General features: G+C 38.5%; 1 protein-coding gene across 1 annotated transcript in view; it reads left to right on the top strand.

Annotated features, from left to right (window-relative positions):
- Positions 1–15,244, top strand: part of ZNF654 (zinc finger protein 654) — a 32,025-nt gene that overhangs the window by 1,752 nt on the left and 15,029 nt on the right. The window contains exons 2-7 of the mRNA XM_072993958.2: positions 6,587–6,732; positions 9,978–10,059; positions 11,332–11,467; positions 12,544–12,746; positions 13,522–13,661; positions 14,627–14,768. Coding sequence (XP_072850059.2) covers positions 6,587–6,732; positions 9,978–10,059; positions 11,332–11,467; positions 12,544–12,746; positions 13,522–13,661; positions 14,627–14,768 — 849 coding nt within the window. The remainder of the gene's footprint in view (positions 1–6,586; positions 6,733–9,977; positions 10,060–11,331; positions 11,468–12,543; positions 12,747–13,521; positions 13,662–14,626; positions 14,769–15,244) is intronic.

The raw sequence follows: 15,244 nt of genomic DNA, 5'->3' as shown, positions 1-15,244 counted from the left end.
TATGTCTGATATGCCAGTATTTGCTTAGCTTAAAGTTTGTGTGACTACATTAACATTGCCCCTCCCCCAGGTTTAGTAATTATGAAGGTGGTAGCAATATCCGTCTACTTTATAGACTTGCAGAAAGCATTACTGAGGTAATTACAACTCAGTCTAAAGATGCTGTGTACGTATATACATACAGTATTTGTGTGTGTATATGTATTGTTTACAAGTGCTGTTGCATAGGCAGCATCTTTATAAGTTGGTTTAGAATTGGCCAGATGTCAATCACTGAACATCCTTGACAGGTGCTGGACTTGATGATCCATAGGATTCCTTCCAGCTGTGCTGTTCTGAGATTAAGATTATAAAATTGATTCTCAGTGTAAAACCAGGATACTAAAGAGGGGTGAAAAAGCCCAACGTTTTGTAATCCTACAGTTGCACTTTACTTCTTTTAATTTGTTTAGGGTGCAATCCTACGTTTGCTTACTGGGATCTAAGGCCCATTAAGTGAAACTGGACTTGTTCTTTAGTGATATGTGTCTGTACAAGATTGTGCTGTTTCATGTAGTCATCCATTTGATATTGACCACAATAAGACTGTAACAGTGTTGAATATCTCTGTTATTTTGTCAACATAGAAACTGGTTTGTAGTTTATGTGCTGAGGTGAAGATTCTCATTGTTGTAACTTAGGTTTGCTCTTTATATTAGGGAAGCATCTTTGTTATGATAAATATAATATAAATACTAAAACTGAAATCCTAATCAAATTTCATTCATAAATCTTAGACATTTCTTTCAATTTGATGTTTGAGATTTATATTGACAAATATTTAACACACCTTCCTGATCTTTGCTTTATATTCTTGATTATCTGTTAATCTGGCACAAGGATGACCCTCTTCTGAAGACCCTCTTTGGTCTTTTTTTCTTCATACTTTTTTTGTCTAAGAATAGCAATTTCTTCTTCCATTGTTTGAGAAAGCTTTTGTAATGAAGGGCTTCCTAATTACTGTGGTCAGACAGTATTAGATGTTCTATTCCTCTTTGTGCAATCATTTTATATAATAAACTTTTTTTATCTGGTCTTCAGTGGTTTAACTATAAATACAAACGTGATGAGCATCAAGACATGTCCCTCAGTTTTCTTGATCTGATAACCGTGGTCAAGTGCTGAATATAATACAGTGATTTTTATATATTTCAATGGAACAGAAAGGGGTGTTGCTATATAGTCACTGTGTTTCCGGGAGGTCTGAATGTCATGCATGTACTGACATGCTGTGGTTTTGGGGCAAGTAAAAAAACATTCTTAATATGATGGTTGCCTTACACAAAAAGGGAGAAATGGTATAGATGCAAGAGATCAGTGTCTATGTTATATGCCGTCAACTTGCTTCTGACTTACGGTGTCTTATGAATTAATGACTTCCAAAAGGCCTTATCATTGGCAGCCTTGTGCAGGTCTTCCCAACTAAGGCCTGTGGCTTCCTTTATTGAGCCAATACATTTTAGACTAGGTCTTTCTCTTTTCCCAGTATCTCCAGTTTTTTACAGTTTGATGATGATAACACATAAAAGTACCATAGTCCATTTAATCATTTTAGGTTCTGGTTGCAAGTGTATGCCTAATTTGTTCTAAAATCCATTTATTTGTTTGTTTTTGCTGTCCATAAAACTCTACTCCAATATCAAATTTCAGATAAATGCATTTTTCCTGTTAGCTTTCTCCATTTTGTTCTTGCATCTGTACACAGTAATGTGGAATACAATCATCTGAATTATCTTGACTCCTAAGAATCCTGTTTAATATCTTCATAGTTGCTCTTCCAAGTCTCAATCTTCTGTTAAATTCTGGATCTCCAAGGCAGCAATATTGAAATAGAAATAAAGTCATGTTCTGTACATGGTTATACTTTTTTTCAAGTTACTTGTCTTTGTTTGTTTATTTATTTTTCCTTCTTTTACCCCACCCATCTAGATTCAATGAATCTACTCTTGGCAACTTATATTCTGAATATAAAACAAAATTTAAAACACACATATTTAGTTACCTAAATATGCTTACAGTGCAAGAAGCTCATCTACCAAGTTCAGTCCTAATTTGTAATTGGATGCTGTGATAATAAGCCTGTTCTAAGTTGGTAGAGTTTGTAGGCGAAGAGTATCCATGGAGAAGATTGAGGCTAGGGACTGATTTTGTGGTATTAGAATAATTCAGTGCATCCAGTTATACATTTTCATGTTCCTTGTTCAAGGTATATTTTGTAATACAATGGTTCTCAATTTTTGAGATCTTAAGTCTCACCAATCACTTTGTCAAACAGCTGAGTCCTATCTAGGTAGAAACAAAAAGTCCACTTTATTTTGTAAATATAATGCGTTTATGGACAGTCTGTTTCTATTTTGTTTGTGGCAAATTGATGGGATTGAGAAACAGAATTAAGTGTTCAGAATTGCTACTAGAACCCATAAGGTGTCACATTATTTATAGGAGAGGACACATTGCAGTTGCAGAAGAACATACTGTAGTGAAATGCAACTTTTGGAAATAGTTTTAAAACCCCTTTGTCCTGTCAGTGGTATGTGTACAACTGCTCAAAAATTGGTGCTCTAATGAAATTGTATTCTTTCTGTAAGTAGTTTACTGTAGGAACAAATTTACCTTGTAGGCCCTGGAGTCTGTCTTTGATGTGTATTTTAAAAGAAATGTGAAATTAACTGCAAGTTTCCATATTTTAATTAGCTACTATTACTGATATTGACTTCATTTTTCTTTACCTTTCTAATATGAACTTAATAGCTATACTTAAATTCAGAACTTTGGTTGAAGTTCTCTGTGTGAGTTACTGTACTTAGAAGACACCTTATTGAACATAGTGGGCCTCCCTTTGTTTCCTGGTAGGTGCTGAGTGGGTTTTCATATAATTTTCAAACATAAAAAGGTTGAAATGATATGTAAAACCAACAATATATATTGTATACTTAAACTAGTGTAACACTAGCAGTGTAACTTTCAGAAGTCAGTAAGCATTTCCTATTGCACACTATTCCACACTGACTCATGTGACTGGTGTGTGATAGGGAAGATTCTAGTCTCAGACTAGTGGTAAGGAGCTAGAAAGGGGGGAAATCAAGGAGCTTCATGTTAGAAGTGTCAGGATATTAATTGGCTTTTTGCAGCCACTGTCTCAAAGTGCAGGGTCAGATAGGTCACAATATGGTGTTCCTTTTGCAGCTTATTTCTTTAGCTTCTTTGGAGGCTGAAATTATCCTTAGTAAATAGATAAATAAATGAAACATGCATTCAGAGCTGCACAAATATGAGGTCAACTGAAATCATATTTGATAGTCTAACCAGTTGTTTCAAAATTGCTCCCTTTCACTTCCATATCTTTCACTTCCATATCTGGTATTGCTAGATTGAGAGAAATGAAATTCAACAACTTGTATAGTCAGTAGAGTCATGTCAAAAATGACTGCAGTTATTAGGAATTGCTGTTTTGGGGAAGGGGGGAAGTATGTCACATTGAGACAAATGTTTTTAACTGACTGATTGAAGAAAATTTATGTTGTCTAGCAAAAATTTAAAATCTTAATAGGATGGCTTATATAAAGTGTAAACTTTAAATCAGTGAAGCACAGAAAGCCTGTGTGGGGTAATATAATGTTGGACCATATCTTAGGAAATGCAGGTTGTAATCTCCACTAAACTGTGAAATTCACTGGGTAACTCCAGCCAATCACTGGCTGAAATCCAGTTGTTTTTTTAATGCAGGTGTAAGGCAAATGTTGTTATATTCCCTTGCTTCCAGCTGGCAATGATACAAATTGCTGCTGGCCTTCTGGGGTGTATTCCCAAGAATCACAACAGCAACTCTTTAATTGCCAGCTGGAAGAGAATGTGTGTTAGTTGCCTTACTGCATTTGCTGGCGTATAAGACTACTTTTTTGCCCTGAAAAACATGCCTCCAACTGGGGGGGGGGGGTCATCTTATACGCCGGGTGCACTTCAGTTGGGATAGACATAGCTGTCCATAGTAGCCTTCTGATGCCTGCCCACCTCATTCTACATACCGTCCAGTACCACGCGGTATCCAGTGTGGCCACGGCATCAGCAGCAAGACAGGGGTGCCAGCCTTTTCGACGTGGCCAGCCCTTTCTGCTCGGCGGGAAGCAGCAGTGCTCTGGCCCACCCCTTGTCTACGCAGAGCTCACACATGCCCACTAGTGCCGGTCACAGGGAGATGCAGGGGCAGGCCAGAGGCGCTGCGGTCATGCTGCGGCCGTATAATGGTGACAATGAATACCACCTTTTATTTGGTGTGTGGAAGGTGTGCGGAAGAAGGGGTAGTCTTATACGGCGAGTATATAACAAACTATATTTTGAGTGGAAATGTTGGGGGGTCGTCTTATACACCCAGTCATCTTATACGCCAGCAAATATGGTATATCTGTGTATGCAACTGGATTTCAGCTGTTTCTAGTGTTTCACAAGTTTAGGATAAAATGGAGCCTAGAAGAACCACATATGCTTCTTTCAGCTCATTGGAGGAAAGATAGGATATAAATTCAGATGTTCAGAAATGGTGGGGGGGGGTGATAACAAACCTCAGACAATAAAGACAACTGGTTTAGAACAGCTGTACTAGATTATACTTGCTCTGCTCTGTGGTACTGTACTTGTTACCTATTCACCAGCCTTAGAACAGAAACTCTGTAAGTCCCAGCCGTCTGCACAGCAAGACTCAAAGAGATGGTTTCCTCTAAAGGCATGCAGTAATTGCTGCTTCAAGAAGATGAATCTTCTCTTGAATAAATACCGTGTGTGTATCAGAGCTAAAAAAAGTTTTTTTCAAAAGATATAATGTAGAGATCACCTATCGCTTCCGATATCAAGTAGGCAGAATCTAGTGTGTTTAGTTATGTCCACTACAGCTTCCAGAGGAAGTTTCCTGGAGTATAAGAAACTGTTGTTGTTGTTGTTGTTTAATTGTTAAGTCGTGTCCGACTCTTCGTGACCCCATGGACCAGAGCACACCAGGCCCTCCTGTCTTCCACTGCCTCCCAGACTTTGGTCAAATTCATGTTGGTAACTTCAGTGACACCATCTCGTCCTCTGTTGTCCCCTTCTCCTCTTGTCTTCACTCTTTCCCAGCATCAGGGTTTTTTTTTCCAGGGAGATTTCTTTTCTCATGAGATGGCCAAAGTATTGAAGCCTCAGCTTCAAGATCTGTCCTTATAATGTGTTCTCGAAGGCTTTCACAGCCAGGATCTGATGATTGTTGTGGGTTTTTTGAGCTCTTTGGTCGTGTTCTGAAGGTTGTTCTTCCTGACGTGTCACCAGTCTCTGTGGCCGGCATCTTCAGAGGACTGGAGTAGGAACTCTGTCCATGCTCTTTCCAAGAGCACCTGGGGACTAAGATTGGGGACCACTGCACTAGGTGGTTAGTCTCCAATTGCCATCAAAACTTTGGGTGTTCCTCTGAATGGAGAAGAGTGTTGCATTGTGAAACTAGGATATGTTAACGGACATTCCCTTTAAAATGGCTTATGTCTGTCACCTCTTCACTATTCAGATTTGGGTTGATCTCCTTCATTGCAAGTTAGATTTCATTAGTCTTTCAGTCTTAATTGAGGATAACTGTAAGAGGTGCTTGTTAACTAAATGCCTATTTACACCTTTATTCCCTTTTCCTGTCAAGACAGTGAGAGTCCTCCAATATATACCTACTTCTCAGAGGTTTTAGTAACTGATTTTATCCTTATAGAGAAAAATAAGATTTTGAATACAATTTCCTGATTTGGAAATCCTTAGACTGAAGTACTGAAGCTTCCATCTTCCTGTTGGTTTTTGCAAAATGCAAGTAGATAAATAGGTACTAGCACGGTGGGAAGGTAATGGCATTCCGTGTCTAGTCGTGCTGGCCACATGACTATGGAAGATTGTCTTCTGGCAAACGCTAGCTCTGTTGGTTGGAAACATAGATGAGCACCGCCCCCTAGAGTTGGACACGACTGGACAAACTGTCAAGGGGAACCTTTACCTTACCTCTCATATATACTTTTCTTTCCTGTTCCCTCACCCATGATTTAGTCTTTATCTTCCTTCCTTTGCTCTATGTTTATTATTAGGTATGGGGGAGCTATGGTCAGGTTGAGCAATATGTGGTGCTATGTGTATGCATCTGTTAAAATATTGTTGAAAACATCTTAATACAATAGCTCCCACTTACCATTGGCCTTGGACATTCATGAAAGTTCAGAAAGTCATAAGAATGATGATTGTTGGGGCTCAGAGTACCAGAGCTGTGTGATTATTACATATTCCATATGTTTTCTTTCAAGTCTTTGTGTACATACAAACTTGTGCATTAATTACCTGGCAGTCTATATCTGTTTCTTGTTCATCCATGTGCTTGTTTTGCCTCAGGTTTTGTAAGCTGTGTTGGTAGTTTGTCCTTTGCAATTTTTATCTACCCACCTTCACAAAATTGTTCCAGTGCTAATTTTCATGGTTGTGAACTTGTTGAGATTATTTTTACTCCTGTGTTTCTCTAGGAAAATCTAATTTTTTGTTTTGTTTTGTTTTCAAATAGGTTGTTGAAGACTATGCTGGAAGATGGCAGGTTCCTCTGCCACAGCTTCAGGTGCTTCAAACAGCACTCTGTTGTTTCACATCTGCATGTGCATCATTTCCAGCTGAATGTGAACATGTACAGTATGTGTTGAGTAGCCTAGCTTTGTAAGTAACTTTTGTTTCTCCAATAGTTTGATTTCTGGGTAAATTTTGATCATGACAATCACTTTTAGAACAGTTTTAGTTTATTTATTTTTTACACAAATTAAACACTGGTAAGAAACTAATGTGTGCTGTTCTTTCCCACTTATCTGAAAAGCTTCTTTGATGTGCTAGCTGTTAGCCATGCAGCAGGTTGTAACTGCGTATATCTGAGTCACTTGCATGTAATACTTGGATGGGCATATATATTTATAGGTGGCATTTCTCATCAATTTCCATCTGTTCGTTTTTCCTGTGGACTTAAGATTGCTTGTTTTAAATTAAACAGCAAGTTCACTTGAACAAATCTGTACAATAAAGGTATTTTTGAATAAGTTTCATTTTACTACTTTGTTTCACATTTGCCATGTTTCTAGACAATTGGTTTGTTCAGTTTGATTTTGTTTTGGAATATTGGAAGTTCAGTCTTGTCTACTTTAGATAAATGTCAGCAGCTATCAACAGTAGTAGGAGTATGTGCTTGAGGGAACTGAATGACTGCAAGTTGAATGACTGCAGGTTGCTGTAGCATTGAAGGCTTGTTAGGAGATACTTGGCTAATTGCTAACCAGGATAATCAACTTTCTTAAGGGCAAATTGAAATTCTGGTGGGTGAGAGCCAACAATTCTGCTTTTGCAACAAGACTCTCTTTCTCTCCTCTCCCTGCAGTAAGTTACAGTCCAGCACTTCAGAAGGGCACCAGATTGTAGAAACCTACTTCAGGTGTTACTGGTCCTTATCCAGCTTTCCTGATAATCAGGCATTCACACTTACACTTCCCATGGCGAGTGTGGTGTCATCTTGCCTGCCTTCCAACTTTGAAGCCTAGCATTAGTGAAATAATCCTTGCCAGTTCCCCAGCCTTGAAGAATGAAGAAGGCATGTGGTTGTTTGGTGGCTGCACAGCAAAGGCCTTCTTGAAGATCCTTGCCATGCAAAGTCAAGCTGGCCACTCCATCTCTGCTTCTCTGAAGCAAGAATATTGGAGTGAATTGAACACAGCAGTGTGAAAGTGCTAAAGAAAATATTCTTCAAGAAACAACATTTTATTTTATTTTATTTAAAACATTTTTACCCTGCTTCTCTCCTAAAAAGGACCCAGGGTGGCTTACATAATTAAAAATGCAATATTAAAAGCTAAAAACAGTAAATTATTCAAGTATTTAAGAAGAATTAATAATATTGACTTGTCTGGTTGAGCGGGGTGGGTTTCTGGCAGTAAATTCTGGCCAGCCAAAAATTGTAGACTGTTGAAAGTAACAGTTGACATTACAGCTTCATGCACACAATTTGATGACTTTCTTGGTTGATGTACCTGTTTGTACATCAGGTCTGTCCATGATGGGAGCTCTCTGTGGGTGAGTTAACCTGAAACTGAATCCTGAGAAGCTGAATAAATTCTGATTGACAAGTGAGGGAAGGAGGTGGATAAGGGTAGGTAGTAACAGACCTTTCACTTGTTATTCAGGTTTCGGCAGAGGTTCTACTGGATTCATCACTATAACAGTGGTCAGGAATGCATTTCAATAGTTTATCATTTATTTATTTATTTATTGGATTTATACCCCGCACCAACTGGCAACCAGGCCACTCTGGGTGGCTTGTGATGGTGTTGTTGTTTAGTCATTAAGTCGTGTCCCCATGGACCACAGCATGCCAGGCCCTCCTGTCTTCCACTGCCTCCCAGAGTTAGGTTAAATTCATGTTGGCTGCTTTGATGACACTGTCCAGCCATCTCGTCCTCTATCGTCCTCTTTCTCCTCTTGCCTTCACATTTTCCCAACATCAGGGTCTTTTCCAAGGAGTCTTCTCTTCTCATGAGATGGCCAAAGTACTGGAGCCTCAGCTTCAGGAACTGTCCTTCCAGTGAAAACTCAGGGTTGATTTCCTTTAAAATGGATAGATTTGTTCTCTTTGCAGTCCAGGGGACTCTCAAGCACCACAATTCAAAAGCATCAATTCTTCGGTGGTCAGCCTTCTTTATGGTCCAGCTCTGTCTTCCATATGTCACTACTGGAAAAACCCTAGCTTTGACTATGTGGACCTTTATTGGCAAGGTGATGTCTCTGCTTTTTAAGATGTTGTCTAGGTTTGTCATCATTTTCCTCCCAAGAAGCAGGCGTCTTTCAATTTCATGGCTGCTGTCACCATTTGCAGTAATCATGGAGCCCAAGAAAGTAAAATCTGTCACTGCTTCAATATCTTGTCCTTCTATTTGCCAGGAGGTGATGGGACCAGTGGCCATGATTTTAGTTTTTTTTTTAATGTTGGTCTTCAAACCATTTTTGCGCTCTTCTCTTTCACCTTCATTAAGAGGTTTGCTAAGTCCTCCTCACTTTCTGCCAATTGAGTGGTATCTGCATATCGGAGCTTGTTGATATTTCTTCCAGCAATCTTAATTCTGGCTTGGGATTCATCCAGTCCAGCCTTTCACATGATGTATTCTGTATGTAAGTTAAATAAGCCGGGGGACAATATACAGTCTTGTCATACTCCTTTCCCAATTTTGAACCAGTCAGTTGTTCCATATCCAGTTCTAACGGATGTTTCCTGCCTCACATATAGATTTCTCAGAAGATAGATAAGATGGTCAGGCTTGTGAGGTTTCTGTAATTCATAATTTTTAGTTTAGACGGTGTATGGTCTGATGCTGTCCTTGAAAACAGATGGTTTCCGCTGGTGCAGGATGTGACAGACCATATCCACATGGGATGTAGCAGTGATAGTACATCATGCTAATATTCTAGATTCTATACTGCCCTTCTGTTCTGTTCCAGGACAGTTAAACATACAGCGGTACCTCGCTTTCTGAAAGTGTCGGTTTATGTAATTTTTGGTTGATGAACCGAAATCCATAGAAAATAAAAATTAAATCCATAGAAAATAATGCCTTGGTTTACGTTTTTTTTTCTCTCCACCCCCCCCCCCCCGGCTGTACTAAAGGGTTTCCCCAGGACACATTGCGCCTGGAGGTTTCTAGCATTGCCCCCACTCCTAGCGCAATCCACATATCAGTTTATGAAATGTACACATTACGTAACGTCCTGAAAGACGCATTAATTTCGTAAACCAAGGTATGCCTGTACTTGTTTGATATGAAGCCTTCAGAGGCTTTGGGTACATTTAGGTTCTGAGTTTGCAATTTGTGAAATAATATGCTTTCATTCTTTGCCCAATATTTTAACCTGTTAACTGTTTTGGATTCTAGGAGCTTTTTTGAATTGCTGCTGTTCTTTGGAAAGGATGAATTTTATGAGGATCCTTTGAAAGACATACTGGGTTCAATCCAGGTAAACTCCTGTTGTTCATGCCTTAATACCACAGTAATTGATACCATTCTATCAGTGCTTTTTGGCATTGGAAAAAGTAGACTTCTATTTTTAAAGAACTTAAATTTAAATTTGAGATTGTTGTAAATATTTCATGCTAGGGTGTGCTTATAAAAAGTAAGCCTTTTATTTCCTTTGAGATAATTGTGATGGCCTACTTTTCAGCATTTTGAATCCTTTTGACTCCCTGGAAAACTACTTACTAGTCCTAAATAAAATTAGGTCTGTCAATTAGAAGGTAAACTTGAGAGTCATTCATCTTTTTGCTACCCTTAGACCACGAGGGACGTGGTGGCGCTGCGGGCTAAACCGCAGAAGCCTGTGCTGCAGGGTCAGAAGACCAAGCAGTCGTAAGATCGAATCCACACAATGGAGTGAGCGCCCGTCACTTGTCCCAGCTCCCGCCAACCTAGCGGTTCGAAAGCATGCAAATGCAAGTAGATAAATAGGGACCACCTCAGTGGGAAGGTAACGGCATTCCGTGTCTAAGTCGCACTGGCCATGTGACCACGGAAGATTGTCTTCGGACAAACGCTGGCTCCATGGCTTGGAAACGGGGATGAGCACCGCCCCCTAGAGTCGAACACGACTGGACAAAAATTGTCAAGGGGAACCTTTACCTTTACCTTAGACTTTTTTCTGCAGTCTTCTTCCCTGCTGAGAACACAGTTGTTTTTGGTTTGCCTCCCAGCAAGTCAGTTCTTGAACTAGCAGCACCTTGTTGACAGAATGAGAGGATATTACGGAATTCTCTGGGGTATTTTTTCTGTCATTCTCTGAGGGAATGCTTGAGAAATGCAATGAAATGACATTAAAGAGGGTAATGTAAGAGCTGGTTGGCTAGCACTTTTGACTTCTCTTCCATCTGACCAATATGTCTTTCAGTTGAGATACAGTGGGTGCAATAGACCCTTGAATTGGCCATCACTGCTAAAGTATAGTTTTTCAGCATGCTTTTCACATGCAGTATCTTTAATTGCACATACGATATAGACAAGACTTAAATATTTAAGTATATTACCCTGTGTGTGTGTGTTGTGTGTTATCTATCTATCTATCTATCTATCTGTCTATCTATCTGTCTGTCTGTCTGTCTGTCTGTCTGTCTGTCTGTCTGTCTGTCTCTGTCTGTCTGTCTGTCTGTCTGTCTGTCTGTCTGTCTATCGAGAGACACTTTTTATGAAAGTGCAAACAGAAAGTTCTGTCTGCTTTAATATTCATTCATTTTTTTAGGAATGCCAGAACCTCTTGAGCAGATACAGAAATATTAACTTGGAGCTGGTAACTCGAATTATCAGAGATGGAGGACCTTGGGAAGATCCTGTTTTACAAGCTGTTCTTAAAGCAAAGCCAATTTCTCAGGAGATAGGTATCCAGTCCTTTACCATAAATGTTGCAAATACTAATGCAGTCACTTGTTTTGCACTGTCAGATGTCTTCATTGTTTCTTGTGGACTCATTTGCAGGTTAACAAGTTTGCCTGCTACTGGCTTTAGATTGGGAACAGCAGCTTTATTTATGTAGGAATTTTCATAACAATGTCTTCGTATTTCACTATCAATATTTCTGAGGTACCTATCACATAAAATCACAGTAAAACCATACATTCACTGACAGTAATGATAGCTGAATAAAGCAGAGCACTAAAAAGGCTTCAATATTTAAAAAAGGTCTATGGATGATGTAAACATTGATTTAAATACAGGAGTCCTGCCCTAGTGGCCAGTTATCACATTTAGATTTGTTTCCCTGAAGGGGACAGAACATTTAAAGACCAACTCTTTGTGCTTCCTGCTTCATGTTGCTCAGGTTGGATCATCAGGTCCTTGCATGGAAGTTTGAAATGCAGACATGCTGAAGAATGCTGCAAAAACTTTCTACCTGAAGGGCTTATAGTTTTCATAACAATCAGTAGCACTGAGTTAATAAGAGGGAATTTAATACCAGGTCAAGTGCTATATACTGTTACTGTGCAAATTTGTATGCAAATATCTGGAACATAAACCTGCCAGCCTAGCAGTTTGAAAGCATGTAAATGCGAGTAGATAAATAGGTACCACCACTGTGGGAAGGTAACGGCGTTCCGTGTCTAGTCACGCTGGCCATGTGACCACGGAAACTGTCTATGGACAAACGCTGGCTCTATGGCTTGGAGATGGGGGTGAGCACCGCGCCCTAGCATCAGACACAACTGGACTAAATGTCAAGGAGAACTTTTACCTTTACCTTTATCTGAAACAACTGGAATACAAGCCCTGGTCTTAATGGTGACCGTATTTTGTTACCTCCAATAATTTTTACAAATGTGAACCCACTGAAATTTTATTACTTTACTTTCTTTAAAAAGAACTTTTTTCATGCTGTGTTATAAATAGTTGTTGTTTTACCTATACTGCAATTTATTTATTTTTTGTAATTTTATTATTTGTCTTTTTGTCTTACCAGTTAACAAATATCTAAGCTCTGAAAACCCACTGTTCTTTGAATTACGTGCCAGATACCTTATTGCCTGTGAGCGCATCCCAGAGGCAATGGCTCTTATCAAATCTTGTATGAATCATCCTGATATTAGTAAAGACCTTTACTTCCATCAAGCATTTTTCACGTGTCTTTATATGTCACCAGTGGAAGACCAACTGTTTCAAGAGGTATTGTTTGTCAGTTTCAATGTCTTGTTTAACAGTGTAGTTTGTTTTGTTTGTGGATAAAGGAAATGGCAGATTTTTAACTTTTAATAGATAATGCAGAAAAAGAGCCATGTTGTTGTTATTTTAGAAAACACTTCCTTGCATGAAAGACCCATGAAATTAATTTGTTTAATTATATGTATCTGTAGTATTCTCTATTGTTTGTATGCTTGAACTGCCCAGAGAGTGTTTTGGACTATGGGGCATATGTAGAGTGAATGAGTGAGTGAGTGAATGAATAAATGAATGGTGTTCCTAACTATTTGATGAAATATTATCTGTCTAGAATTTGAATTAACCAAATTTTTCAAGAAACTTGAATTTTCCAGAGACTCTCCTGTTAAGCTATTTGGGCAGCAATTCAATTTTATATAGGACTGAATTAAGCCAAACACATGTAGTGAAAGTTTAAGTTTAATACACTGAATTTTCTCAACGTTGATAGCTGGCCTGTATGTAGAACTAATAAGGTTTTTTAAATTGCTCTGTATAATTACTGGGGATATTTGCAGAACATTTGTCAAAATCAAGTAATGAAATAGGCTGCATGTCATGTTCACATAAGCTGTGTGTAAAAACTTGCCAATTAAGGTATTCATTGTAATTTTCTGTGTAATTCTTCTCCTTATGTTTTACAGCAATAAACGCTAGTAACAGTAGAGAATTCCAGTTACTGTTATGCAGTTAGTTTTCTATTACTCCACTTGCCTAAATTGATCTTATTTTGATTGTATAGCATTTGCTGAAAACTGATTGCAAGAATGGCATTGAAATCATCTGCAACATTTCAAAAGAAGGGAAGACTGCCTTAGCTTTATATCTTTGTGAATCATTCCTTATTCCACAGCTCAAAAAAGGAGAGATGTATTGCATCTGGTAAATGCTTTCTTCTGATATTACTTTTTAATAATTAGTAATAATTGCAAATTTCAGGTGCCTATGGTTTCAAAAAGTAGATGCATATTTTATTTCTGTAACTATAAAAGGTCAGTCTTTTCATCTTCTCACTCCCAGTCTGCGGCCCGATACCAGTCCGTGGGCTTGCCAAACTGGGCCGCGGATATAGATCTCCACCCCCCTTGCATGCACGTGGAGGGCGTGTCATGTTCACACGGTGGGCATGTCACGCTCGTGCGAGGGTGCCCCGCCTCCCCGTGCATGGAGCTCGCTCCCCCCAGCTGGTCCGCGGCCCCAAAAAGGTTGGGGACTGCTGTTCTAACTGATGATTGATGTATTTCCCTTTTCTTTTCTGGATCACTGTCAGTTGAATATTTCCTGCATTGTACCGTTTTACTGTATTTGCACTATCTACAAAAACCTTTGTTAATGAAAGTCAAATATAAGTAATATTTTACCTTCGTATATACAACAACTTATGTTTGCTTCTGGTTCCAGGAAATAGTTTCTTTTACGTTCTAGTTGGAAACTAGAATTCTTCCTTGAATAAGAGTTGAAGCGGCTTAATTTGGAGACTCAACTTTAAGAAAAATATTTTGCAGTTATCAGTTTCTGGTCTTTATAGTAACTTCAGTGTGTTGGAACTTGTGCTGTCATAAGCAAATCCTGGAACAATGAAATTTAAACAAGAAGGTTGTACTTTATGATGCTGAAGTAACCTCAGAAGTAGACTTTCTGTATAGATTCTGCTGGCATTATGGGAAATAGTTAAATCTCTACTTTCTATTTTTATACATTACATACACCAGAGTGTATTATAAGCAGAATATCATGTGCATTTAGATTGTTAGCATAATAACTTTATCATTTTGACACATATAAATGAACTACTTACAAGTATACCATGTGAACTTCATACTGATAAATTATTGTATGTTTTACAGGGAGCTGATCTTTATTTGGAGTAAACTGCAACTTAAATCTAATCCATCAATGCAAGTATTTGTAGATCAGTGCTACCACCTTCTAAGGATAGCTACAAACATAAGGGTTATTTTCCCTTTCATGAAGGTTATTAGGGATGAAGTAAGTAATGCTCTTTTAAATTTTCAATTATATTATTTCTGTGGTTCATAATGGAACATTGAATTTTAAATGTCATGAGATAATGTTTGTTGGTATTAATTAATTAATTCAAATGTACAGTTCCTCCACTATGTTTTATTTACATTTGCTAGTTGAAAACTTTAGAGCACTTTGGATTTTTCAAAGGATTATTATTAAAGCGTAGTTGTTCAAAAAGAGGATCATTAGTATCAATCTACAAAACAGCAATAACAGAAATTTGATGTTTATAGAACATGCAGTTGCCAACACCATCCTGGGGAGATTGTTTGCAGATTCCCCTTTCACCTGAAACCCCATCATCTCCCACAATGTTGTGAAGATCCTTCAAACCTCCAGAGGGGGTTTTCAGAGAGCATAAGACTATACAGAGAGAAAGGAGTAGTCACTTTTCCCTTATATCAAATGGAGCTAAGTCTGGATCCAGCATGTCTAGT

Source organism: Pogona vitticeps, chromosome 3 (genome assembly GCF_051106095.1).
Source record: "Pogona vitticeps strain Pit_001003342236 chromosome 3, PviZW2.1, whole genome shotgun sequence".
In the NCBI taxonomy this organism is placed as follows: domain Eukaryota; kingdom Metazoa; phylum Chordata; class Lepidosauria; order Squamata; family Agamidae; genus Pogona; species Pogona vitticeps.
This window is presented reverse-complemented; position numbering and strand designations above follow the sequence as displayed.